This window comes from Lontra canadensis, unplaced genomic scaffold, assembly GCF_010015895.1.
Source record: "Lontra canadensis isolate GAN:19392208 unplaced genomic scaffold, GSC_riverotter_1.0 scaffold161, whole genome shotgun sequence".
In the NCBI taxonomy this organism is placed as follows: Eukaryota; Metazoa; Chordata; class Mammalia; order Carnivora; family Mustelidae; genus Lontra; species Lontra canadensis.
The window spans coordinates 696133-724008 of record NW_022631155.1 but is presented as its reverse complement, the minus strand read 5'-3'; the positions used below and the strand labels follow the sequence as shown (position 1 = coordinate 724008).

The 27876-nt window shown below is 36.2% G+C and overlaps 1 protein-coding gene across 3 annotated transcripts in view; it reads right to left on the bottom strand.

Annotated features, from left to right (window-relative positions):
* The window catches only part of GABRA3 (gamma-aminobutyric acid type A receptor subunit alpha3), a 358344-nt gene that overhangs the window by 24836 nt on the left and 305632 nt on the right, over positions 1–27876 (bottom strand). For all 3 annotated transcript variants that reach the window (XM_032845269.1, XM_032845270.1, XM_032845268.1), the window contains exon 8: positions 18514–18666. In XM_032845269.1, coding sequence (XP_032701160.1) covers positions 18514–18666 — 153 coding nt within the window. The remainder of the gene's footprint in view (positions 1–18513; positions 18667–27876) is intronic.

Sequence of the window (27876 nt, the reverse complement as noted above, 5' to 3'; positions counted from 1 at the left end):
AAGAGAGGGGAAGCAGGCTCCCCACTGAGCAGAGAGTCCAACATGGGACTAGATCCCAGGACCCCAAGATCATGACCCAAGCCGAAGGCAGAAGCTTAACCCACTGAGCGACCCAGGCGCCCCCAAGAGACTTATCTTGACAAATCAAAGCACAGCTACATAAAGGTCCAAACACTCTCCACTATAAGCAAGTAGGAACTGGGTAGAGGAAGGACCAGTGGGAAAGAGCAGGCAAAACACAACAGCAGAGTGTACACAGCATATACCAGAAACACTTCCTAAAGGTTTTGTTGTTGTTGTTATAGTTTTTGCTGGTTTCTTTTTTTCTATCCTCCTTTCTCTTCTGAATACAATGACTAGACAAAGAAATTCATCCCCTCAAAAACAAAAACAAAAATACAGGAGGTAATTCTGCCAGGGATTTCATCAAAAAGGATATAAGTAATATGTCTGGACTAGAATTTAAAATAATGATTATAAAGATAGTAGTTGCACTTGGAAAAAGCATAGGAGACACTATAAAATCCCTTATTTATAAAGATAGTAGTTGCACTTGGAAAAAGCATAGGAGACACTATAAAATCCCTTATTATAGAAATATAGAAATAAAAGAACTAAAATCTAATGGGGTCAAAATTAAAAGTGCTGTTACGGAGATACGGTCATAAATTAAGTCTTTAACAGCAAGGATAAATGAGGTAGAAGAGAGCATTGTTAATATAAAAGACAAAATGATGGAAAATGAAGCTGCAAAGAAGAAAGACAACACCTGGATCATGAAGGGAGACCTCGAGAACTCAGCAATTCCATAAAGTGAAATAATATCCAGATAATAAGGGTCCCAGAAGATGAAGAGATGAGGAGCAGAAGAGAAGGACAAAAGTTTTATTTGAATAAATTATAGCTGAGAACTTCCCTAATCAGGGGGAGGAAACAGACATTCAAATCCAGGAGTCACAAAGAATCCCCCTCAAAATCAATAAAAATACTGTAAAAATTACAGTATTGCATATAATAATGAAACTTCCAAATTTCAAAGAAAAAGAGAAAATCCTGGAAGTAGTTTAGGACAAGAGGTCCTTAGCCTACAAGGGTAGACACATAAAGTGGACAGCAGACCTGTCCAAGTTACCTGGCAGGCCAGAAAGGATTGGCATGATATATTTGATGTGCTAAATGGGAAAAATATGCAGCAAAAAGTACTGTATCCAGCAAAGGTGGCATTTAGAATATAAGAAGACATAAAGAGTTTCCAGGACAAACAAAGACTAAAGGAATTAGTGAACACTAAACCAGCCCTGTAAGAAATAATGTCCTATCCACAAAGAGAGAGTCCAAACATGACAAAGACCAGAAAGAAACAGAGACAGTCTACAGAAAACAGTGACCTTACATGTACTACAATGGCACTAACTTCATATCTTTCAATTATCTTTCAACAATTATTCTTTTTTTTATACAAAAATATTTTATTTCTGATTGTGTTATGAGTGAGAGTAAAAAATAATTATGGGGCACCTGGAGTGGCTCAGTTTGTTGGGCAGCTGCCTTTGACTCAGGTCATGATCCTGGAGTCCCAGGATCGAGTCCCCCATTGGACTCCCTGCTCTGCAGGGAGTCTGGTTCTCCCTCTGACCTCCCCTTCTCATGCTCTCTTTCATTCTCTCTTTCTCTCTCAAATAAATAAGTAAATAAATAAATAAATAAATCTTAAAAAATAATTATTCTGAATGTAAATTGACTAAATGCTCCAATCAAAAGTTACAGGGTATCAAAGCAGATTAAAAAAAAGACCCATTGATATACTGCTTACAAGGAAATCATTTTAGACTCAAAGTCACCACCAGATTGAAAGTGAGGGTGTGGAGGACAATTTTTCATGCAAATGGACATCGAAAGAAAGCTGGAGTAGCCATTCTTATATATTGTAATAAGAGATAAGAAGGATACTATATCATAATGAAAGGATCTATCCAACAAGAACATCTAACAATTATAAATATTTATACTCCTAACATGGGAGCAGCCACATATATAAACCAATTAATAACAAAATTAAAGAAACACATTGATAATAACAATTATAGTAGGGAACTTTTACCTTATTGACATCAATGAACAGATCATCTAAACAGAAGATCAACAAGGAAACAAGGGCTTTGAATGACACAGTGGGCCAGATGGACTTCACAGATATATACAGAACATTCTATCCCAAAGCAGCAGAATACACATTCTTCTCAAGTGCACATAGAGCATTCTCCATAATAGATCACATACTGGGTAAAAAATTAGGTCTCAACTAGTATAAAAATGATTGAAATTACTATACGGATATTTTTAGACCACCATTCTTTAAAACTTGAAGTCAACTACAAGAAAAAATTTGGAAAGACCACAAATACATGGAGTTTAGAAAACATACTACCAAAGAATGAATGGGTCAGCTAGGAAATTAAAGAAGAATATATTTTTTTAAGGATTTATTTATTTAAAGGAAGGAGAGTGAGCACAAGCAGGGGGAGCAGCAGTCAGAGGGTGAGGGAGAGGGAGAAGCAGGCTCCCTGTTTTGTGGAGCTCAATCCCAGGACCCTGGTATCATGACCTGAGCCAAAGGAAGAAGCTTAACTGACTGAGCCACCCAGGTGCTGCAAGAAGAATTTTTAAAAATCATGGAAGCAAATAAAAATGAAAACATGACAATTCAGAGCCGTTGGGTTGCAGCAGTCCTAAGAGATATGTATATAGCAATATAAGCCTTTCTTAAGAAAAAAGAAAAGTCTCAAATACACAACCTAACCTTACACCTAAAGGAGCTGGAAAAAGAACAGCAAAATAAAGCCTAAATCCAGTAGGAAAAGGAAATAATAAAGAATAGAGCATGAATCAATGATACAGAAAAAAAAAAAACAGTAGAACAGATCAGCAAAACTAGGAGTTGATTCTTCGGAAGAATTAATAAGATTGATAAGGCCCTAGAGAGACTTACCAAAAAAAAAAAAAAGAGGAATGACCCAAACTAATAAAACTTTGAATGAAACAGGAGAGAGCAAAACCAACATCAAAGAAATACAAACAATTATAAGAGAATATTTGAGGAATTATATACCAACAAATTAGGCAGTCTGGAAGAAATGGATACATTCCTAGAAATATATAAACTACCAAAACTGAAAGACAAAGAAATAGAAAATCTGAACAGACCCATAACCAGCAAAGAAATCGAACCAGTAATCAAAAATCTCCCAACAAACAAGAGTGCAGGGCTGGATGGTCTCCCAGCAGAATTCTACCAAACATTTAAAGAAGAATTAATACCTATTCTCTGAAACTTTTTCAAAAAAGTAGAAATGGAAGGAAAAATTCCAAACTCATTCTATGAGGCCAGCATTACCTTGATCCCAAAACCAGATAAGACTCCATCAGAAAAAAGAATTACATACCAATATCCTTGATGAAGAAGGATGCAAAAATTCTCACCAAGACACTAGCTAATAGGATCCAAGAGTATATTAAAAGGATTATCCATCATGATCAAATGGGATTAATTCCTGTGCTGCAAGCATGGTCCAACATCCACAAATCAATCAGTGTGATACATCAAATTAAAAAAAAAAGAAAGGACAAGGACAATATGGTCATCTCAATAGATGCAGAAAAAGCATTCAAAAAAATACAGCATGTTTCCTTGACAAAAACTCTCTGTCACATAGGGATAGAGGGAACATATGTCAATATCATAAAAGCCATATACAAAAAACCCACAGCAAATATCATCCTCAGTGGGAAAAAACCAAGAGCTTTCTCCCTAAGGTCAGGGCCATATAAGAATGTCCACTCTCAAGAACCACATGGTCCTTTCAATTGATGCAGAAAAAGCATTTGACAAGATACAGAATCCATTCCTGATTAAGGCGTTTCAAAGTATAGGGGTAGAGGGAACATTCCTCAACTTCATAAAATCTATCTATGAAAAACCCACAGCAAATATCATTCTCAATGGGGAAAAGCTGGCAGCTTTCCCTTTGAGATCAGGAACACGACAAGGATGCCCACTCTCACCACTCTTGTTCAACATAGTACCAGAAGTCCTAGCAAGAGCAATCAGACAAAAAAAAGAAATAAAAGGTATTCAAATTGGTAATGAAGAAGTCAAACTCTCTCTCTTAGCAGAGGACATGATACTTTATATGGAAAACCCAAAAGACTCCACCCCTAAACTACTAGAACTCATACAGCAATTCAGTAATGTGGCAGGATATAAATCAATGTACAGAAATCAGTTGCTTTCTTATACACTAACAATGAAAATACAGAAAGGAAAATTAGAGAATTGATTCCATTTACTATAGCACCAAGAACCATAAGATACCTGGGAATAAACCTAACCAAAGAGGTAAAGGATATATACTCAAGGAACTACAGAACACTCATGAAATAAATTGAAGGTGCAAAAAGATGGAAGACCATTCCATGCTCATGGATCAGAAGAATAAACATTGATAAAATGTCTATACTGCCTAGAGCAATCAATACTTCCAAGGCCATTCTGATCAAAATTACACCGGCATTTTTCAAAGAGCTGGAACAAACAATCCTAAAATTTTTATGGAACCAGAAGAGACCCCGAATTGCTAAGGAAATGTTGAAAAAGAAAAACAAAACTGGGGGCATCACATTGCCTGATTTCAAGCTTTACTACAAAGCCGTGATCACCAAGACAGCATGGTACTGGCATAAAAACAGACACATAGACCAGTGGAACAGAGTAGAGAGTCCAGACATGGACCCTCAACTCTATGGTCAAATAATCTTCGACAAAGCAGGAAAAAATATACAGTGGAAAAAAGACAGTCTCTTCAATAAATGGTACTGGAAAAACTGGACAGCTATTTGTAGAAGAATGAAACTGGACCATTCTCTTACACCATACACAAGGATAAACTCGAAATGGATAAAAGACTCAATGTGAGGCAGGAATCTATCAAAATCCTAGAGGAAAACATAGGCAGTAACCTCTTCAACACTGGCCACAGCAACTTCTTTAAAGATACGTCTCCAAAAACAAAGAAAACAAAAACAAAAATGAACTTTTGGGACTTCATCAAGATAAAAAGCTTCTGCACAGCAAAAGAAATAGTCATCAAAACAAAGAGGCAACCCACGGAATGGGAGAAGATATTTGCAAATGACCGTACACAGGGCTAATATCCAATATCTATAAAGAACTCCTCAAACTCAACACACACAAAACAGATAATAATGTTAAAAAATGGCAGAAGACATGAACAGACACTTCTCCCATGAAGACATACAAATGGCTAACAGACACATGGAAAAATGTTCATCATCACTAGCTCTCAGGGAGATTCAAATCAAAACCACATTGAGATACTACCTTACACGAGTTAGAATGGCCAAAATTAACAAGACAGTAAACAATGTGTGTTGGGGAGAATGTGGAGAAAGGGGAACCCTCTTACACCGTTGGTGGAAATGCAAGTAGGTGCAGCCACTTTGGAAAACACTGTGGAGGTTCCTCAAAAAATTAAAAATAGAGCTACCCTATGACCCTGCAATTGCACTACTGGGTATTTACCCTAAAGATACAGATGTAGTGAAATGAAGGGTCATCTGTACCCCAATGTTCATAGCAGCAATGACCACAGTTGCCTAACTGTGGAAAGGACCAAGATGTCCTTCAACAGACGAATGGATAAAGAAGATATGATCCATATATACTTGGATTATTATGCCTCCATCAGAAAGGATGAATACCCAACTTTTGTATCAACATGGATGGGACTGGAAGAGATTATGCTGAGTGAAATAAGTCATGCAGAAAGAGTCAATTATCATATAGTTTCACTTATTTGTGGAGCATAAGGAATAACACGGAGGACATGGGAAGATGGAGAGGAGAAGGGAGTTGGGGGAAATTGGAGGGGGAGATAAACAATGAGAGACTGTGGACTCTGAGAAACAATCTGAGGGTTTTGGATGGGAGGTTGGGTGAGCCTGGTGGTGGGTATTATGGAGAGCACATATTGCATGGAGCACTGAGTGTGGTGCATAAACAATGAATTCTGGAATACTGAAAAGAAATTTTAAAAAATAAATCAAAATTTAAAAACAAACATTGTGGTCTGAGAATATGCAGAAGAACTCGAAGAAGATTCAGTACATCTTATTAATAGAATTTCAAATGCACTTTCAAGCAATCCCAACATGTTAACATAAGTGATTGGATACCCTGACCATTACTTTAAAACCCCATGAACGACATGTAGAGATCATTGGTGTGAATCAGGCATGGGGATGGAATTGTGTAAAACAATAATCAGTCCTGTATTGGTTCGCTACATTTTATTCCCTATCCTAATATGCCATTGAAAACCTTCCAGGGTACAATGTAGAAATATTGCCAAAAGGTTAAAGTGTCCTTCACTGAGAAGATGCTGACACAGGACACAACACTGATGAACCTTGAGCACATTATGATAAAGGAAATAAGCCGGTAAAAGAAGACAATTATTGCATGAGGTCATTTACATCCATTTTCTAGAGTACCTAATCTCCTAGAGACAGGAGGTAGAATAGTGCTTTCTAGGAGTTGGGTGGTATGGGAAATGGGGATTATTCAGTGGGTACAGAGTCTCACCATAGCAAGATGAAAATGTTCTAGACATTGGTTGCACCACAATGTCAGTATACTTAATACTGCTGGACTGTATATTTAAGATGATGAAAATGGTTAATTTTTATATTATATGTATTTACTGTCAGTGTAATGTTATATGTATTTTTGTTATATGTATTTATTTAAATGTTATGTTATATTTATTTAAATGTTATGCATTATTTAAATGTTTATGTTATATGTATTTACTGTCAGTATAATGTTATATGTATTTTTATGTTATATGTATTTATTTAAATACATATTTATATGTATTTATTTAAATACATATTTATATGTATTTATTTAAATACATATTTATATGTATTTATTTAAATACATATTTATATGTATTTATTTAAATACATATTTATATGTATTTACTGTCAGTAAACAGTTTAAAGCCTGAAAAACCCTGCAAGCAAGGATAATGGAATTTTTCTTTAAAAATCTTGATTAGACTAATCAATAGGAGTGTACATCTCCATTATTTTCTGAGTCTTTAAAGTAATGGTTTCCATGTCAGACTGTTTTTGGTATGTCTAACATGTAAGCCCTGATGGGGAAGAGATCTAGAAGCAGCTCTCTAGGTGGGATGGGACTGGAAGAGATTATGCTGAGTGAAATAAGTCAATTATGCTGAAAGAGTCAATTATCATATGGTTTCCTCATCATTAGAATGAGAGACCAGATCATTCTGATCTTAATGCAAACACTGACTGCCTTGGATAACAGATGTGTGTCGACAAACCCAGGAAGCCAAGGAAAAGAAATGCTTGGTTTTAAAGACTTTCTTTTTAACAGAGAGTTGAAAATCTGAGTGATGTCCCTGTTTTGTTTTCCAGGACACAATCTATGAAAGTACATGGTGTGCTCTGTTTTAACCTTGCACATGACCTGGGGCACCACGGACTACAGAGAATGGTCAGAAACTGACTGCAGATTAAAATGAACCACAACTTTCCTTTCCTTTCTGTATTTTGATCTATAAACAACAAGACAATTATTGAAAACTCAATCACATTTTCACTTCAATAAAATATCTGCAAATGGAAATTTTATGTTATCTGATCAAAATGGCCACTTTAAAAGATTAACAAGACAGGAAACAACAAATGTTGGGGAGGATGTGGAGAAAGAGGAACCCTCTTACACTATTGGTGGGAATGCAAGTTGGTGCAGCCACTTTGGAAAACAGTGTGGAGGTTCCTCAAAAAATTAAAAATAGAGCTACCCTATGACCCTGCCATTGCACTACTGGTTATTTACCCTAAAGATACAGATATAGTGAAAAGAAAGGCCATATGTACCCTAATGTTCATAGCAGCAATGTCCACAATTGCCGAACTATGGAAAGAACCAAGATGCCGTTCAACAGAGGAATGGATAAAGAAGATATGGTCTATATATACTAGGGAGTATTATGCCTCCATCAGAAAGGATGAATACCCAACTTTTGTATCAACATGGACAGGACTGGAGGTGATTATGCTGAGTGAAATAGGTCAAGCAGAAAGAGTCAATTATCATGGTTTCTCTTACTTGTGGAGCATAAAGAATAACACAGAGGACATTGGGTAAAGGAGAGGAGAAGTGAGTTGGGGGGAATTGTTGGGGGAGACGAACCATAGAGACTGTGGACTCCGAGAAACAAACTGAGGGTTTTGGAGGGGAAGGAGGTGGGGAGTTGGGAGGACCTAGTAGTGAGTATTAAGGGGGGCACATATTGCATGGAGCACTGGGTGTGGTACATAAACAATGAATCTTGGAACACTGAAAAAATAAAATAAAATTTAAAAATATAATAATTTCAGCAAACCGAGGGGGGAATAAATGAATGTCCACTCTCACCACTGTTGTTCAACATAGTAATGGATGTCCTAGCCTCAGCAATCAGACCACAAAAAGAAATTAAAGCCTTACAAACTGGCAAAGAAGAAGTGAAATTTTCACTCTTCACAGACAATGTGATACTCTATGTAGAAAACCCAAGACTGCACCAAAAAATTGCTAATAATGGTACAGGACTTCAGCAAAGTAGCAGGATATAAAATCAATACACAGAAGTCAGTTGCATTTCTATACACTAACAATGAGACAGAAGAAAGAGAAATCAAGGAATAGATCCTATTTACAATTGCACCAAAAATGGCAAAATACCTAGGAACAAACCTAACCAAGGAGGTAAAGGATCTGTACTCTGAAAACTATAGAACACTTACAAGAGAAATTGAGAAAGACACAAAGAAATGGAAAAACATTCCAAGCTCATGGATTGGAACAACAAATATTGTTAAAATATCTATGCTACTCAAAGCAATCTACACATTGAAAGCAATCCCTATCAAAATACCATCAGCATTTTTCACAGAGTTGGAATAATCCTAAAATTTGTATAGAAACAGAAAAGACCCTGAAAAGAACTTATCAAACTCAACATCCAAAAAACAAAAAATTCTGGTCAAGAAATGGGCAGAAGACATGAACAGACATTCTCCAAAGAAGACATACAAATGACCAACAGACACATGAAAAAATGCTCAACATCACTCAGCATCAGGGAAACACAAATCAAAACCACAATGAGATACTACCTCACACTAGTCAGAATGGCTAAATTTAACAACTCGAAACAAATAATGTTGGTGAGGATGCAGAGAGAGGGGGACCCTCTTACACTGTTGGTGGGAGTGCAACTGGCACAGCCACTCTGGAAAACAGTATGGAGGTTCCTCAAAAAGTTAAAAATAGAGCTACTGGGGCACCTGGGTGGCTCAGTGAGTTAAGGCCTCTGCCTTCAGCTCAGGTCATGATCCCAGGGTCATGGGATCGAGGCCCGCATCAGGCTCTCTGCTCAGTGGGGAGCCTGCTTCCCACCCCTCTCTCTCTGCCTGCCTCTCTGCCTCCTTGTGATCTCTGTTTGTCAAATAAATAAATAAAATCTTTAAGAAAAATAGAGCTACCCTATGATCCAACATTTGCACTGCTATGTGTTTATCCAAAGGAAACAAACATAGTGATTCAAAGGGGCACATACACCCTAATGATTATAGCAACAATGTCCATAATACCCAAACTATGGAAAGAACCCAAATGTCCATCAACAGATGAATGGATAAGAAAGAAGTATTACACACACACACACACACACTGGAATATTACTCAGCCATTGAAAGAATGAAATATTGCCATTTGTAATGGCATGGGTGGAACTAGAGGGTATACTGCTAAGAGAGGTATGGCAGTCAGAGAAAGAAAAATACCATATGATCCACTCATATGTAGAATTTAAGAAACAAAACAGATGAATCTAGGGAAAGGGAAGTGAAAATAAGAGGCAAACAGAGAGGGAGACAAACCATAAGAGACTCTTAATTATAGGAAATGAATTGAGGGCTGCTAGAGGGGAAGTGGGTGGGAAGATGGGGTAATTGAGGGATGGGCATTAAAGAGGGTACTTGAAGTAATGAACACTGGGTGTTGTATGCAACTGATGAATCAGTGAAATCTACCTCTGAAACTAATAATACAGTATATGTTAATTAAATTCAATTTAAATAAAAAATTAAAAAAGAAAAGCAAGAAGAAAAGGCCTCTTAACTCTACCCAGAGAGTCAGCTGTGTATGCTTTAGCCTCTTGGGTTTCTTTAATATCTTGGTCCCTCATGTACCATACTTATATATTTGCTATGTAAATGAAAATTCAAACTGGAAAAGTCAGTACAATTTCAAGAGAAAGACCCTAAGGAAGCACCTTTGTAAAAACTATGTAGTCATCAAGGCTGATTAGCAAATCAAATTTTAAGCCCTGTCAGGAATCAGCTACTTAGCCAATGCCTATTAACAAACTATCTGAATTTTTATCCTGGTAAGTTCTGAGACTGAACCCAAGGCTCAGTAACCTTCTCACCACACTGGGCAAGCAGTGATTCATGGGAGAAACAAGCTACCTCATTTATGGTTATTCGAAAATGCAATTGGCTACCTTGGCACAGCGATAGCAGTGTGCCAATGGATGAATGGAGAGAACTCTACTGCACATAAGTGTTTCTATATCATAACTCAGTAGAATTTTCTAGAATCCTAGTTTCTGGAGCTTAATTAGAATAGTCATCTTGTGAAGAGCTCCTGGCTAGTTATCTGGTAGAACACCCAATCAAGCATTTACACTTCATGGATGGACAATGAGTTTTGGCATTTTAAGAGATGCAGTCCTACCACCCAGTGCTTTTTTTTCAAGACTCTTCTAGAAAGTATTTTGTGACTGCCTCAAACTCACTTTCTTCGAGTACTTCTAAAATTCTAGGACACTTCTTTGACAACACATGTCTGTCTGTACTACCAAAGCAGGAGCTGCTTGAGAATAGGGATCATTAGTAATCTGTCTCTATCCCCTCAACCCTGAATATAATACCTGGCACAGAGTAACCCCCTAGTACCTGTGTGAGGAGTGAAACTGCTGTGAACAACCTGCAACCCATGTAATACTGCAATACATGTGTTCCCATCAGAGTGAAGAATGCACTTTTCTCAGAATAACTATAAAATCATTGTATTAGTTCTTATTCTTTTCTTTTCTCCAACATTAACAACTGTCTATTCTGTGCCACACAGAATAAGATCCTAGGGACACAAAAATCAAATCATTTCAGACTACAGCCTTCAAAACAAGCATTCATTTTCCTCAGGAGACAATTAGAATTAATCATACTTCATGTACCCACTGAACTTAGACAGTACCACAAAGGGGAAGCTTTTTGTTAATTCACTGTCAGTCAGGCTTAATCATGTTCCAGAAAGTACATTAGTGAATATGACCCAGTCACTCATTTTTTTCTTACAATCGCTTTCTCCCTAACTCTTCTAACTCTCCAACTCTGCTTTTCTATAGCCAGCAGATTCATATTCTCAACCTCTTCTTCAAATGCACAATCTCTTTTGATCTTAAAACCTGACTGTCAGGGCGCCTGGGTGGCTCAATGGGTTAAAGCCTCTGCCTTCGGCTCAGGTCATGATCCCAGGGTCCTGGGATCGAGCCCCACATCAGGCTCTCTGCTCAGCAGGGACCTGCTTCCTCCTCTCTCTCTGCCTGCCTCTCTGCCTACTTGTGATCTCTGTCTGTCAAATAAATAAAATCTTAAAAAAAAACTGACTCTCATACTGAGTGTACTAGTTTATGTTCTCAAAATGTGGTTATCATTCAAAATCAAGAACTCAGGAGATCAAGGTACATATTTTCTTTGATCTCTAGTATTCCTTAGACCATTACACTATCATAGTCTTTTTTTAAAAAGATTTTATTTATTTATTTGACACAGAGAGAGAGAGAGATCACAAGCAGGCATAGAGGCAGGCAGAGAGAGAGGCGGAAGCAGGTCCCTGCCGAGCAGAGAGCCTGATGTGGGGCTCAATCCCAGGACCCTGAGACCATGACAGGCGCCGAAGGCAGAGGATTAACCCACTGAGCCATCCAGGTGCCCTTACACTATCAATGTTTGATGCTAATCTGTGCTTCTTTGAGATTTCTACCATCTGGTAATACCCCTCTTCACTCTTTCTCATTGGTATTGTCTATAGAATACTTCCATCAACCCAAATGTTCCTTTGGGACGATTCCAGCCCCTCCTTGGCCCCAGGTAACTACTCCCCTGCTTTCTTTTCATGTGGTTAGATCTTTTTCCCCCTAAAGTTTCATACATATCATACAGTATGTACTCATTAGTCTTTGGCTTTCCTTTGGCTTTCCTCACTCAGCATTCATTCAGGTTAATTCATGTTGCTGCATCTATCTTTAGTTCATTCTTCTTAACTTCAGAGTAGCATTCCACTGCATTGACATAACATAATTTGTTTATCCATTCACCTATTAATGGACATCTGGACTATTTCCAGGGTTCAACTATTATAAATAAAGCTGCTGGGAAGATTTATGTGTAAGTCTTTTTGTGAGCACATGTTTTCATTTTTCTTAGTAAACACCTAGGGATGGAACTTCATGATTATATTATAAGCATGCGTTTAACTACAGGAGACTGCCAGGTTTCTAAAGGGTTTATACCATTTAACATTCCCATTAGATGTATGAGTTTCAGTCAGTATGAACCTTTGACTTAAGAAAATTAAATATTAATTGGTACCTTTACACATTTCCCTGACAATGAAAGTCCTTAGAACATTTTATTTCCATTTCAACTTACATACATTACATTATGGTCTAGTCTTTCACTCTAGATATATTGTATGCACAATAAGCCACTGTTTGTTAATATTTTATACATTCCATAGTCATTTAGCCTTCCCCATATATTAATTATTTTCACTTTTAAAATGCATCTTAGGGGCACCTGGGTGGCTCAGTGGATTAAGCCTCTGCCTTCAGCTCAAGTCATGATCTCAGGGTCCTGGGATCGAGCCCCACATCGGGCTCTCTGCTCAGCAGGGAACCTGCTTCCCCCCTCTTTCTCTGCCTGCCTCTCTGCCTACTTGTGATCTCTCTGTGTCAAATAAATGAATAAAATCTTTAAGAAATGCATCTTAAACCTTCCTTCTGGAATAATTTTCCTATTGCTTGAAGAATTCGCTTTAGTGAGGGTTTGATGATAATTTTTAATTCAATGATACATTTTTAGGGTTTTTTTTATGAAATGGTCTTTATTGTTTCTGTTGAAGTCAAGGTAGTCTATTTATTATTACTTTAAACAATGCACTTTTTTCTTAGTCTACTTTAAAGACTTTTTTTTTCTTTTTCTTCTTTTTTGGTTGTTTCCAAAAACCTCACTATAATGTGTCTCTGTTTGTCTTTTACTTTATTCTACTTGGGTTCATGGAGCTTTTTGTAATTGTGCCTTTCTGTCCTTTATCAGGCTTGGACAGGATTCAGCAACTGTGTCTTCAAAACTTGTTTCTATACCATTCTTTCACTTTTTTTCTTCTAGGATTCCAATTACTTCTATATTAGACCTTTTCAATAAATCATACATTGTTTCCCTCTCTTCTGCATTTTACACATTTTTGTCTTTCTAGCTCTCATTCTAACTATTTTCTTTCAGTTCATGGGTTTTCCTTTCAATTGTATCTAAACCACTGAGTTTTTATGTATATTTTAACTTCTAGAATTTCCAGTGTGTTTGCTCTCTCATGCTCTCTTTTTCCCTACACACACTGTCTATATGATAGAATTATCATGTTAATTTCACCTACTTAAACATGTTCATCATAGCTATTTGAAAGTTTGATAACCCAAATATCTGGAGTTTTAGTAGGTCAGTATTTTTTAATTGGTTTATAAATTACATACAATAAAATAAAATAGTTTGGTTGTACATTTCAAATTGCTTAGGCAAGGGGCACCTGCGTGGCTCAGTCATTAAGTGTCTGCCTTCAGCTCAGGTCATGAGCCCAGAGTCCTTGGATTGAGCCCTACATTGGGATCCCTGCTCTTCAGGAAGCCTGCTTCTCTGTCTCCCACTCCCCTTGCTTGTGTTCCCTCTCCCACTCTCTCTCTCTGTAAAATTAATAAAATCTTTTAAAAAACCCAAATAAATAAAATCTTTTTTAAAAAATACAAAAAACAAGCAAACAAAAAGAAACAAATTACTTGGGCAAATGTACACAGTTGTATAACTACTACCCCAGTGAAGATATAGAATATTTACCAATATGTGCCCTTATACCCATTTTCAGTCAATCCATCACCCCAGAGGAAAGCACTACTTTGGTTTATAACACTGTAGCTTAGTTTTATCTGTCTTAGAATTTCATATAAATGAAATCAAGTATTATGTACTATTTTGTGTCTGGCTTCTTAGTTTGACATAATTTACTCGTTTATTTATTTATTATATTAGTCATGATTAGTTTTTGATGTTGTGTTCCCTGATTCATTATTTGTGTATAACCCCCAGTAATCCATGCAATGTGTGCCCTCCTTAATACCCATCACGGGGGGGCACATGGGTGGCTCAGTGGGTTGGGCCTCTGCCTTTAGCTTGGGTCATGATCTCCGGGTCCTGGGATCGAGCCCCACATCGGACTCCCTGCTCAGTGGGGAGCCTGCTTCCCCCCTCTCTCTTTCTGCCTGCCTCTCTGCCTACTTGTGATCTCTTTCTGTAAAATAAATAAATAAAATACTAAAATAAAATACCCATCACTGGGCTAACCCATACCCCAACCTCCTTCCCTCTAAAACCCTCAGTTTGTTTCTTAGAGTCCATAGTCTCTCATGACATTATTTTTGAGATTCACTGTATTTTTATATAATTGGCTCATGGACTCAGTAATCTCACTGTATTTTTATAATTGTCAATGCACTGTATGAATATCTGTATAAAAAAGCCACAATATAAACACCCATTCATTGGTTGATAAACATCTGGATATTTTCCAATTTGGGACTTTATGAATAAAGATATTATGACCATTGTTATATAAGCTTTTATATATGTATAAGCCTTTTATATGTATTTTCATTTCACTTGGGTATGAAGTGAAATACCTACATTTTCGGGTAAATGTATTAACTTTATAAGATATAGCCAAACTGTTTTTCCTAAGTGGTTGTACCATTTTAAATCCTCACCAGCAGTGTATGAGAATTCCAATTGCTCCTCAACCTCACAAATATTTGGAATTGTGAGTCTTTTTAATTTTAGCCACTCTAGTATTTATAAAATGATGTCTCCATGTAGTTTTATTTTGTATTTTCTTGATATAAAATAATGCTAAATATCTTTTCATGTTCTTATAGGGCATTTACATATATTCTCAGTAGAATGTTATGTATTTTTCCAATTTTTAAAATAAGATTCTTTGCATTTTTATCATTGAATTTAAAGATCTCTTTATATTTTTCAAATAGATGCTTTGTCAATCTGTACATATATAAAGTATACTCTTTCAGTCTATGCCTTGCCTTTTCATTCTCTTAATGTTATTCTTTGATGACTGGTAATTTTTAATTTTGATTGAGTATAATTTATTCTTCATTCTTCACTTATTTTTTATATACTAAAGAATTTCTACCTTCCAAAGGTTATAGACATTGTCTTATATTTAGTTCTAAGAGCATGACATTTTTAGCTTCTATATCTAAGCCTATGATCAATCTCAAATTAATTCTCTGCAATGCCATCTCTGTCATAAATCAAATTTTCATACATGTGGGTCTAGTTTTACTTTCCCTATAGTGTTTATTTTTCTTTCCTTTATGCCTATAACACACTCTTAATTTCTATAATTTTCAATTATTTTTGACATCTTGTGGTGCATGTCTCTTCACTTTGTTCTATTTTTAAAAGTTTTAATTATTTATTTTTATTTATTCAACTTAATTAATTAAATTTTATTTTATTATTTATTTATTTTAGAGAGGGAGAGAGCATACAAGTGAGGGGAGGGGAGAGGGAGAAAATCTCCAGCAGACTCCCTGTTGAGTGTGGAGCCCAGCATGGGGCTTGATCTTACGACCCTGAGATCATGACCTGAGCCAAAATCAAGAGTCAGACTCTTAACCAACTGAGCCACCCAGGCACCCCAACTTTGTTCTTATTTAGGAGACTACAGACTATTCTTGGCTCTTTGTTCTTTTATAAAAAAGTCTGTAACCACTTTTTAAATTAACATTTTATGTTAGAGGTTCTTACTTCAATGCAATTAGTATAACTATGGACTCTAAACTCATGTGAGGCCTAGTTTAAATTAAAAAATAAATTCTTGAGGCTCCTGGGTGGCTCAGTGGGTTAAAGCCTCTGCCTTTGGCTCAGGTCATGATCCCAGGATCCTGGGATTGAATCCCGCATCCAACTCTCTGCTTGCCGGGAGCCTGCCTCTCCCCACCCCCTGCCTGCCTCTCTGCCTACTTGTGATCTCTAGCTGTTAAATAAATAAAAATCATTTAAAAAATAAATTCTTAAATTCAAATTAAAAAAAATAAATTTTACACAGAGCCCAGGCCAAAACATACATTATTCCTTATTGTTTCCTTGCTTTGATTAGTGTACTTATCTGGTGATCTTTCTAAAGCATAATCTTTCAATGGTATTCGATTTATGGGATGAATCTTTGTATTTATTTTCTATAGTTTATGTAAAAAATTACCATAAATTTAGTGACTTAAAACAACACAAATATTTTTTCTTACACTTTTGAAGGCCAGAAATCTGGCAGTTTTATGGGCCCCTTCCTTCTCTTTCAAAGCCAACAGCACAGCATCTTCAAATCTCTCCAGCTTCCTTCATCACACTCCCTTTTCCTCTGTAATCAAATATCTTTTGGCCTCCCTCTTATAAGGATATTTGTGATTATATTTAGGGCCCAACCAGATAATCTCTCTGGGATAATCTCTTCATCTCAAAATCCTTCATTTAATGCATATTTGCAATGTCCCTTTTGCCATATAGGGTAACATTCACAGGTTCCAGAGATTAGGACATAGATATATTTGGGGGACTTAATATATTATTTAGTCTAAGACAGCCTTAGTTCTTTCTAATCCTAAACTTCATTCAGGTTCAAAGTCTTTCTTGTGTAACTTCAAAACTCAAAATCTTTTTTACCAAAACTAGTAGTCCATTTTCCATCTATAACAATATCAGTTCAAGTAATTAACAGTCCAATTTTTAGTTCTCTCTTCCATTTGGGTTCCTGAATATTTCCTTTAATTTCTTATCAGCTCAAATATTTAAAAAGAATGTTTTCTATGTTTTATCTAGTTTTTCTTGGATTTTGTAATGGAAGACTTTTCCGAGTATGTAGTTTGTTAAATTTCTAAAAATTGTTGACTCCTATATAGTTTTATATAAAAAAACAACAACTAGAACCATTCATGATCACTAACAACCAAGCATATCACCATAGTCAACAGTTTCTATCTGCCTCTTACCTAAAAACACAGAATTTACACCAGATGATTATTCCATGCTTCTTGAAACATTCTCCTCTTGACTTCCATGATATTATACCCTTCTAGTTTTTTTTTTCTTTTTTCCCCTCTTTACAGGTTACTCTTGGTCTTTCTCTGCTGTGGTCTCTTCTACCTGACCAAAATGCTGCTACTTTCTAAAACACCATTTACTATTTAACTACACAGTATAGCTTCAGGATATTGATAAGAAATATTGGCCTTCTATGGGGGTACTCAGCATATCCATGTGTATACTTCACAGACTCTACTGCCATAGAGGCAGTTTAGTAGACTAAAAAGAGCAGATATTTGTCTCCTAAAATTTTTTACAGTGCAGAAAACAGGCAGAAAATGTTCTATATGTTTTAAGTCTCCCAGGGAAAAATGCTAGTGATGTGCAAATCTCTTTTTAGACACCAGTAACTTTCTATTAATGAAAATTTCCCTGATTGTAGGTACTATTGAAAAATCCTTCAAACTTTGTGTAGCCTTAAATGATAATTTGTACTTTCAAAAAAAGTTAAAGGAGAAACAGCAATGTCAGTTAAGTATACAAAAAATGGATCATAAAAAAGCAGTAAAAAAAAAGCACCTAATTCACTTCTCTATTGTCAACTTAGTTTCCCACTTGTCACTTTCTCTAGCTCTGCCCACTAATTTTCTCTTTTTAACTGAAGGCTCAGTCCCTCCCCAGTTCCTAGAGCAAACCTGACTGAGACAGGAAGCATTTTAGTAATCTTACTATTCCAACACTCTTCTATTCCCACTTTTTTGTTAAGAATTCTGTTCTTGAAACACCAGGATCTGATGATTCAGTTACTAACGCTGGGCCCAGGCATTGCTCCCATTCACTTTCCTTATCCCTACTCTGACAGTCCATCATAAGACTCTGCCAATGCCATCATCTGCACATTCTCCATAAAACAACACTCACCAAAGACCGTACGGGCAGGGACAGACTCTCTGTTGAGCCAGAAAGACACTTGAGACAGAATGACAGTCATGATACATGGCAAGTAGGTCTGGATCACAAAGTAGCCAATTTTTCGCTTGAGATGGAAGTGGGTTGTCATGACGACATATTCTCCTGGAGAAAGAGTAAAATTAGGAAACATATAGCTGAGTTAACATTCTTAATTCAAGGTGGGCCCCAGTTCAGTTCACCAAGATGTTTAACTTTATATTCAAAATAAGCCATTCCAGCACCTCCCAAGTTCGCATAACCATACCTCTTTAATAATCATGAAGTAGTGCTTTTTTATGCAAAAAATATATACTAACACTGTGCCAACACAGCTTGCTCAGAGCAAGTTTGACAGATTCATTCAAATAGATCAGTGTCTTAAATAATAATAAGTAACAGTCTTTTCTACAGCATTTGCATGTGATTGGCACTCTTCTAGCACTTTAACATTTCACATCTTAAATACTTAATGTTTATACCAATGTTATAAAGTGTATATTATTGTTATCCTCATTTTATGGTCCAATAAACTGAGACAAAGAGAGATTGAACAATTATACAAGGTTATCCAGCTACTAAGCAGTGGAGCCTGAATTTGAGGCCATATGGGTTAGTTCCACAGCTTGTGCTTTTTAACCATAATGCTCTGCTATTTGAATGGACTTAGAGTTAGAACCAAAAGTTCATATAGCAGAATGTGGGCTGGCCTATATCACTCCACTCCAAAGTAGAAGTGAACTCTTACTGAGCTCTTACTTTATGCCAAACAACTTTGAGTGTTTTGTCTCTGTCCTTCCTCTCTCCCTCTCTCTTTTCCTCAAATAAAAAAAAAAATAAAAAAAATATCAAAAAGAAATATCTTCTGCCTAGGCTTCTTACTTGTTGTAGGTTGAATTGTGTCTCCCAAAAAGATATGGTGAAGTTTTAACCCTGAGTACTTCAGAATGTGGCCTTCTTTAGAAAAAAGTTGTTGCAGGTATAATTAGTTACGATGAAGTCATACTGGAGTAGGATGGTCCTTAATCCACTATGACTGATGTTTGTATAAAAAGAAGACAAATTCACACAGGAAGATATAGGATCATGTGGAATATTTAACATATAAAATATATAATAAATATTATTCATAAATTATATTTTGTAGATCTGAGAGACAAAGCAAGTGGACTATTCAAAAACTTAACAAATCAAACATTCATTTTAAATAACTGAATATATTTTCTTCAATCTTCTTTTCTAGCCTTCTCTCTTTCAATATCTGTCTTCCTATCTCATTTCCAAAGAAGCAAAGAGCATGCCTAAAATGAGAAGCTGGTGAAATAGTCCATCCCTGGCTCTGGTATTCCATTACAAATATATGGATTAGCAATATTTATAGACAATAATACTTTTGTGAAAATCCCAGAACCAGGGAACAAAACTAAAGCACCCTCTTTGACCACAAAATCCAAGAAAAGTCACATTAGAAAGGTAAGAGAAGTGGCTTCGATTCACCACTTACTTCCCTCCCCTAAGCCAGCCCAATGTAGCACCTAGAGGGTTCTGCTGGGTCTATGGTTTCTCTAGTGGGAAAAGAGGAACTTAAGGCAGATATCTGTTTTCCCACAGCATTCCAGAACATTCTCCCAGAAGCCCACTTCTGCCTTGCCTCCTGGGGAATACTGGGGGGAATCAACAGTCTAGACCATTTGATGTCAATTAGGAACAAAGAAGGGGGAGTGGTGAAATTTCCAGCCACCTGTGCTTGGATCTTGGTGGTGATACCATGTCCCTGCTAGCAAACTCACCTGATCAGAGTCTAGCCAGCAGTCTGTCCCCACCTGTACAGGAAACCCAACCTCTCAAAGCAGCCTGAAGCTCTGGCAAACAGATGAGTACAGGCAGAGGTACTTCCCAACATCAGAGTTTGGACCAATAGCACAACTCCAGCAGAGACCTTACCCAATGGTGGTAGTCTAGACAAAAGGATCATACCCCTTGGTTTCCTGGTGCCCTCATCCACCAAAATGGTGACCTTCACAGGTCTAAGACCCCCTGGCTGTGTTGCCTGGGGGTCACGATGATCCCCAACTACCAAACTGGAGATCTCCACAGGTCAAAACCCCTGGATGCACTGCTGAGAGGGAGATGGGGGTTGTGGCACTCCAACCACCAAAATGGTGACTTCCATTAGTTGAAACAGGCCCGTTGTAATACCTGGGGATCCCTACCTCCAAGCAGTAGAGCATGTCACAGTTAACCTGTGTTTCAAAACAGTGTGGCACCCAACTGCTGCAAATAGTTCATTCCCCATGCAACAGAGGCTCCCTGTGGCCCTGCTGAACAGTGGAGCATGGACCATTGAATCATGACTAGAAAACCTAGACAGATCAGTATGGTGCAAGGAGATATAATCAGTAATTAGCATTTCCCAACAAAGAAAAACCGAGGACAAAATGGCTTCATGGGTAACCAAACATTTAAAGAAGCATAAATGCCAGTCCTCCTTAAACTCTTCCAAAAATTTGAAAAGGAGAAATTCTTCCAAACTCATTTTAGAAGGCTAACATTGTCCTGACATCAAAACCGATAAAGACTTAGAATTAAAGAAAATTACAGGTTGACTCTTAAACAATGCTGGTGTTAGTGGCACCAAAACCCCACACAATGGAAAATCTGCCTATAACTTCCGAATCCCCCAAAACTTAGCTACTAATAACCTACTGTTGACAAGAAGCCTTACCAATAACAGTGAATTAACACATATTTTATATAAGTATCATATACTGTATTCTTACAATGAAGTTAGGAAAAGAAAATATTATTAAGAAAATAATAAGGAAGAGAAAATATACTTATACTGTATTAATAGTGTAAGTTTACCTCATCTATTTATAAGACAAACCATCTTTTAATGTATACATCAATATTGTCATATAATATAAAACACTATAAATTCTATACACATTATTGACACTAGACATCAGAAATGAAAATATGAGAAAGAAATTAATATTTATTTACAAATATTACAATTCATACATTAATACCAAAGAAGCAGCAATATGATTGCTTTATGGTAGCCTATTATAATCAATTTAATTGCTTCATGGTGGCTTAGCCCATACACTGATGAATGAATTGTCACAAAACTTTTATGGCATATAATATTATAGTCATATTCATAATATGGTATTGGAAACATTGTTACTTAAAAAAAAACTTGCCTGTGATGACAGGCTGATATGCATTGCCTCCAATTAGAAGAAAGAATTACTGTATGGTAATATAATTCTTTGAAAGCAAAGTTATAAAACAGAAAACTAATACATTATTCATTTTATATTAAATATCACTGACTTTATGCCTATGTAAGGATCAGCTATCCACTTCCATACAAGTCTTACACATTATGTTCTTCATAATGAATATTTAGGTGATGATGATAACACAAAAATGTCTCATACAATTCTTGCTGTACAGTTATTAGATATTCACAAAAGGGCACAAACATGCAGCAGATAGTAAGTTTATTAAGTGTATGCCATGATGATTATTTACTATTCATTAAGTGGAATTGAATCATCATAAAAGTCTTCATCCTCCTTGTCTTCTGGTAGAGTAGGTGGAAGAGGAGAAGGAGGAATTGGTTTTGCTGTCTCAGGGATGGCAGAGATAGAGGTAGTGGAGGAGATGGAAGGGGAGGTAGGACACGCAGGCACACTCAGCATAATTTTACAGAAATACATTGTAATGTCTGTCTGACTTGTTTACTCATTTCTCTAAAACTATATGGTTTCTATATGGTACTCATCGTTCTTCCATCATTTGCTTTAGTTTCAGTGCCCATATCATAGAAGGGTCCATGTCATAAAAAATGTCAAAAGCAATCCTGAATAATTGGAATCCTTCTTCCATATTGTCTAATGTCAACTTGTTTTCTGTCACTACTTCTCCATCTTCTTCCTCCTTGTCTGGCACTGGTTCAGAAGCGCTCATCTCCAACAAATTGTCTTCTATTAATTCCTCTGATGTGGTGTCTATTAGCTCTTGAATTCTCCAAGATCGATGTCTTGAAACCCCTCCATTCCCACTTTTTTTTTTTTGCCATATCACAACCTCTTTATTTCTTTGATTCTACATAAATCATGTGAAGTCATGAGCAACATCTGGACACAGTTTTCTCCAACAGGAATTTATTGTTTCAGACTTGATGGATTTCATGGCTTGTTCTGTAACAATGATGGCATCTTCAGTGTTATAATTCTTCCAGATTTTCATGTTTTCTATATTGGGGTTTTCCTACATAGGGTTGATGATATTTTACACAGAGTACCATGTATAATGAAACTTAGAGGTCCTTGTGACCTCCTGATGCAGAGGCTGAATTAGTGGTGCTGTGTTTAGGAGCAAGTAGACCACTTCAGTGCTGCTGGTGTTGAACTTATGGGTTTCTGGGTTGTCAGGTGTATTACCCAATATCAAAAGAACTTTAAAAGGCAGTCCCTTACTGACAAGGTACTTCCTGACTTCAGGGACAAAGCAGTGATGGAAGCAATCCAGAAAAAACGTTTGCATTGTCCAGGCCTTCTTGTGCACAACAAAAAGACTGGCAGCTGGTGTTTATCTTTTCCCTTCAAGATTGGAGGGTTAACAGCTTTATATATAAGGGCAATCCTGATCATAAACCTGACTAATTTACACAAAACAGTAGAATTAGTCTGTCTCTCCCTTCCTTAAGTCCTGGTATTCACTTTTATTCCTTACTAGTAAATGTCTTGTGGCATTTTTTCCCAGTATAGGGCATTTTCATTGCATTAGAAACCTATTCAGACAAATACCTTTTTTCCTCAATGATTTTTTAATGGTGTCTTGGAACTCATCTGTTGCCTCATGGTTGGCAAAAGCTGTTTTTCCTGTTATTTTGACATTTTTAAAACCAAAACTCTTTCTAAAATTATCAAACCATCCTTTGCTGGCATTAAGTTCCCCAACTTTAGATCCTTCACCTTCATTTTACTTTAAATTGTCATATAATGACTTAACTTTTTCTTGAATTAGAGTCTACAGATATGCCTTTCTTATAGCACTTGTGTACCTACATAAAAGCTGCATTTTCAATGAGAAAAAGATATTTCACAAAAAGCACAAGGTTTTTGTACCTGCAGATGTGGTTGCAGTGATAACTTCATGAATTTCCTTTTCTTTTTTTATAATGGTCCTTATGCTGGATTTATTTACCTTGAAATGGTGGGAGACTTTAGCTGTAGATCTCAATCTATAGTACATATCAAGCAATTAAATTTTTTCTTGTAATATCATGGCTTTTCTCTGCCTCTTGGGAACAATCCAAGAATCACTAGTAGCACTTTGTTTGGTTTCCATAGTGTTATTCAAGTTTCATGGTATTGCACTAAACATGATGAAAAATATGCAAGAACCATGAGAGATTACCTTTTACTGTGATACACAATTTAGTGGAGAGATGAACTGCTCACAGGGAGATGATTAGCATCACATAGTGTTTTAAGTGGATACTCACAACACTTGATCTCACTACAATAGTAACAGGAGGTTGCTATAAAATTCTTAAAGTAGTGTAGTACAAACTGGGGTTAATTTTATTCAGTTATGATTTAACACTGCATCTTTACATTTGTTTACATATTTCTCAACTGCAAATGGTGCCATGGACTTTCTGGGTATATGTGCATAACTTTTGATAAATTTTAACTTTTTATAATAGATTTGTGTATATTTTATGGTAGTGAATAATAAAATAGACTAGTATCTGCATATATTTTATGCATTAATGACATGTCAAACTTATCCTAATTTTTAAAAAATATTTCTAGACTATGTAGTTCATCAGTGAGTTTCCTTAAATTGTTACAAATCTCCAAACACTTTTCCAATATATTTATTGAAAAAATCCACGTATAAGTAGAATCATGTAGTTCAGACTTCTGTTGTTCAAAGGCAAGCTGTACAGGCCAATATCCCTGAAGAATACAGGCACAGAAATTCTCAACAAATACTGTCAAGTCAAATTCAACCGCTCTTTAAAAGAATCAAATACCATGATCAAGTGGGATTTATCCCTGGAATGCAAGAATGGTTCAACATTTCCAGTTCAAAAAATGTGATATATCATATTAATAGAATGAAAGAAAAAAAAATCAAATGATCACTTCAATAGATGCCGAAAAAAACATTTAACAAAATTCAACATTCATTCATGATAGAAACTCTTAACAAACTGGGTATAGAAGAAATATACCTCAACATAAAAGAAGTCCATATATGACAAACTTATAACTAACATTGTACTCAATGGTGGGTTGAAAGCTTTTCCTCTAAAATCAGGAAGAAGACATAAGTATCCACACTCACCACTCCTTTTCAACATAATACTGAAAGTCCTTGCTGGATCAATAAGGTAAGAAAAATAAATAAAGGCATCAGAATTGGAAGGGAAGAAGTAAAATTGTCTCTATTTGCAGATAACATAATTTTATATATAAAATCCTAAAGACTACACCAAAAAACAAGACAAAACCCTGTTACAATTAATCAACAAATTCAGTAAAATTGCAGGATACATAAAAATTAGTAGTGTCTATTTTTAAATTTATTTTTTATTTTTTAAAGATTTCATTTATTTATTTGAGAGACAAAGAGTGAACAAACAAGAGAGAGAGAGAGCACAAGCAGGGGGAGGTGCAGAGGGAAAGAGAGAAGCAGACTCTTCACTGAGCAGGGAGCCCAACAAGGGGCTCCATCCCAGGAATCCAGGATCATGATCTGAGCCAAAGGCAGTTACTTAACTGACTGAACCACCCAGGCTACCCCAGTAGTGTTTCTATATACTAAGAACAAACTACCTGAAAAAGAAATTAAGAAAACAATTCTATTTATAATAGTATAAAAAATAAAATACTTAGGAAACAATATAACTAGGGAGATGAAATATCTGTATACTGAAAACTAAAAGACACTGATGAAATAAATTGAAGAAGACAAAAGTAAAAGATATCCTGTGTTCATAAATTAGAAGAATTGATAATGCAAAAATGTCCATATTACTCAAAAGGATATACAGTCAATGCAATACCCTATCAAAATTCCAATAGCATTTTTCATAAAAATAGGGAAAGCTCCCCAAGAATACATACTGAAGTACAAAGGACTCTGAAATCCAAAGCAGTTTTAAGAAAGATAAACAAAGATAGAGATATCACACTTCCTGATTCAAATTATACTACGAAGGTATACTAATTAAAACAGCATGGTATTGGCATGAAAACAGACACATAGATCAATGGAATATGATAAAGTACTTAGAAATAAACTCATGTATTTAAGGCAACTAATCTTAGACAAGGATGCTAAGAATACAGAATGGAGAAAGAATATTTTTTTCAATAAGTGGTGGTGGGAAAACTGTATATCCACATGCAAAAGAATGAAATTTGACCCCTATCTTGCAAATGAACTCAAAATGAATTAAATACTTAATTTAAGACATGATACCAAAAACACAGGCAACAAAAGCTTAAAATAAATGTGACTGCATCAAACTAAAAACAAAACAAAACATGTTTATAGCAAAGGGGACAATTAACAAGAAGAAATGACAAGCTGCAGAATTGTAAAAAATGTTTGCAAACCATGATTGATAAAACTGATACTCCAAAATATATAAAGAACTCTTACAACTCAGTAGCAAAAAACCAAAAACAATCCAATTGAAACTGGGCAAAGGATCTGAATGGAATTATTCTGAAGACATACAAATGGCCAACAGGTACATGAAAATGTGCTCAATGTTACTAATCATCAGGGAAATGCAAATCAAAACTGCAATGAGATATCACCTCACACCTAAAAGAATGGTTACTATCAACAAGACAAGATATAACAAGTGTTGGAAAGGATGTGTAGGAAAGGGAAACTTTTGTGCGCTATTGGTAGGTTATAAATTGGCACAGCCACTATGGAAATGAGCATGGAGGTGTCTTAAAAAATTAAAAATAGAAATACCATATGATCCAGCAATTCCACTTCTCAGTATATGTCCAAAAGAAACAAAATCAGTACCTAGAAGAGATATCTGTACCCCTATATTCATTGCAGCATTATTCACAATAGCCAAGACATGGAAACAACCGAATTGTCCATCAATTAATGAATGAGTGAATGAACTAAATGTGATATATAGTTACACACACATACACACACAGTGGAGTATTATCTCAGCAGTAAAAAATGAAAAAACTTGGCATTTTTGACAACACGGATGAGCCTAGAAGATATTAGGCTAATTGAAATAAGCCAAAGACAAATACTGTGTGGTATCATTTACATGTAGACTCTAAAAGAAGTTGTATTTATAGAAACAAAGGAGAATGGTGGTTTCCAGGGGCTGAGGGGTAAGGGAAATAGGGAAGTGTTGACCAAAGGGAACAAACTTCCAGCTCTAAGATGAATAAATTCTGGGGATCTAATGTACAACATGATGACTAAAGTTAATAATACTAGATTGTAGGGGTGCCTGGGTGGCTCAGTGGGTTAAAGCCTCTGCCTTTGGCTCAGGTCATGATCCCAGGGTCCTGGGATTGAGCCCCTCATCGGACTCTCTGCTCAGTGGGGAGCCTGCTTCCTCCTCTCTCTCTGCCTGCCTCTCTGCCTACTTGTGATCTCTCTGCCTCTGTCAAATAAATAAATAAAATCTAAAAAAAAATACAAACCGTGTCAAAATTTGGGAAGAAATGGAATAGTGCCTAAAAAACATGAGAGAAGAATGAAGTAAAAGTAAACAGAACAAGGAGGGTGATAGAAATAGAAATAGAAATAGGGGCTCCTGGGTGGCTCAGTGGGTTAAAGCCTCTGCCTTCGGCTCAGGTCATGATCCCAGGGTTCTGGGATCAAGCCCCACATCAGGCTCTCTGCTCAGTGGGGAGCCTGCTTTCTTTCTCTCTCTGCCTGCCTCTCTGCCTACTTCTGATCTCCATCTGTCAAATAAATAAATAAAATATTTAAAAAAAATAACACTGTATTGTACACTTGAAATTTGCTAAGAGAGTAAATTCTTAAGTGATCTCATCACCAAAATAACAACAACAACAAAATTAAGAAGGTGATGTATTATGGTAATCATTTCACAAAATATACATACATTATCACATTGTACACCTTAAATGTTCACAATGTTTTCAATTATATCTCAATAAAGCTGGGGTGCCAGGGGAAGCAAAGAGGCAAAAAGAATTTTCCTTAGTGAGAACTGAAGCCTTTTGTTCGGTTGTGAAGATTTCCCATTTCTGCTCTTATATCGCAAACGGTCTAAGTCCA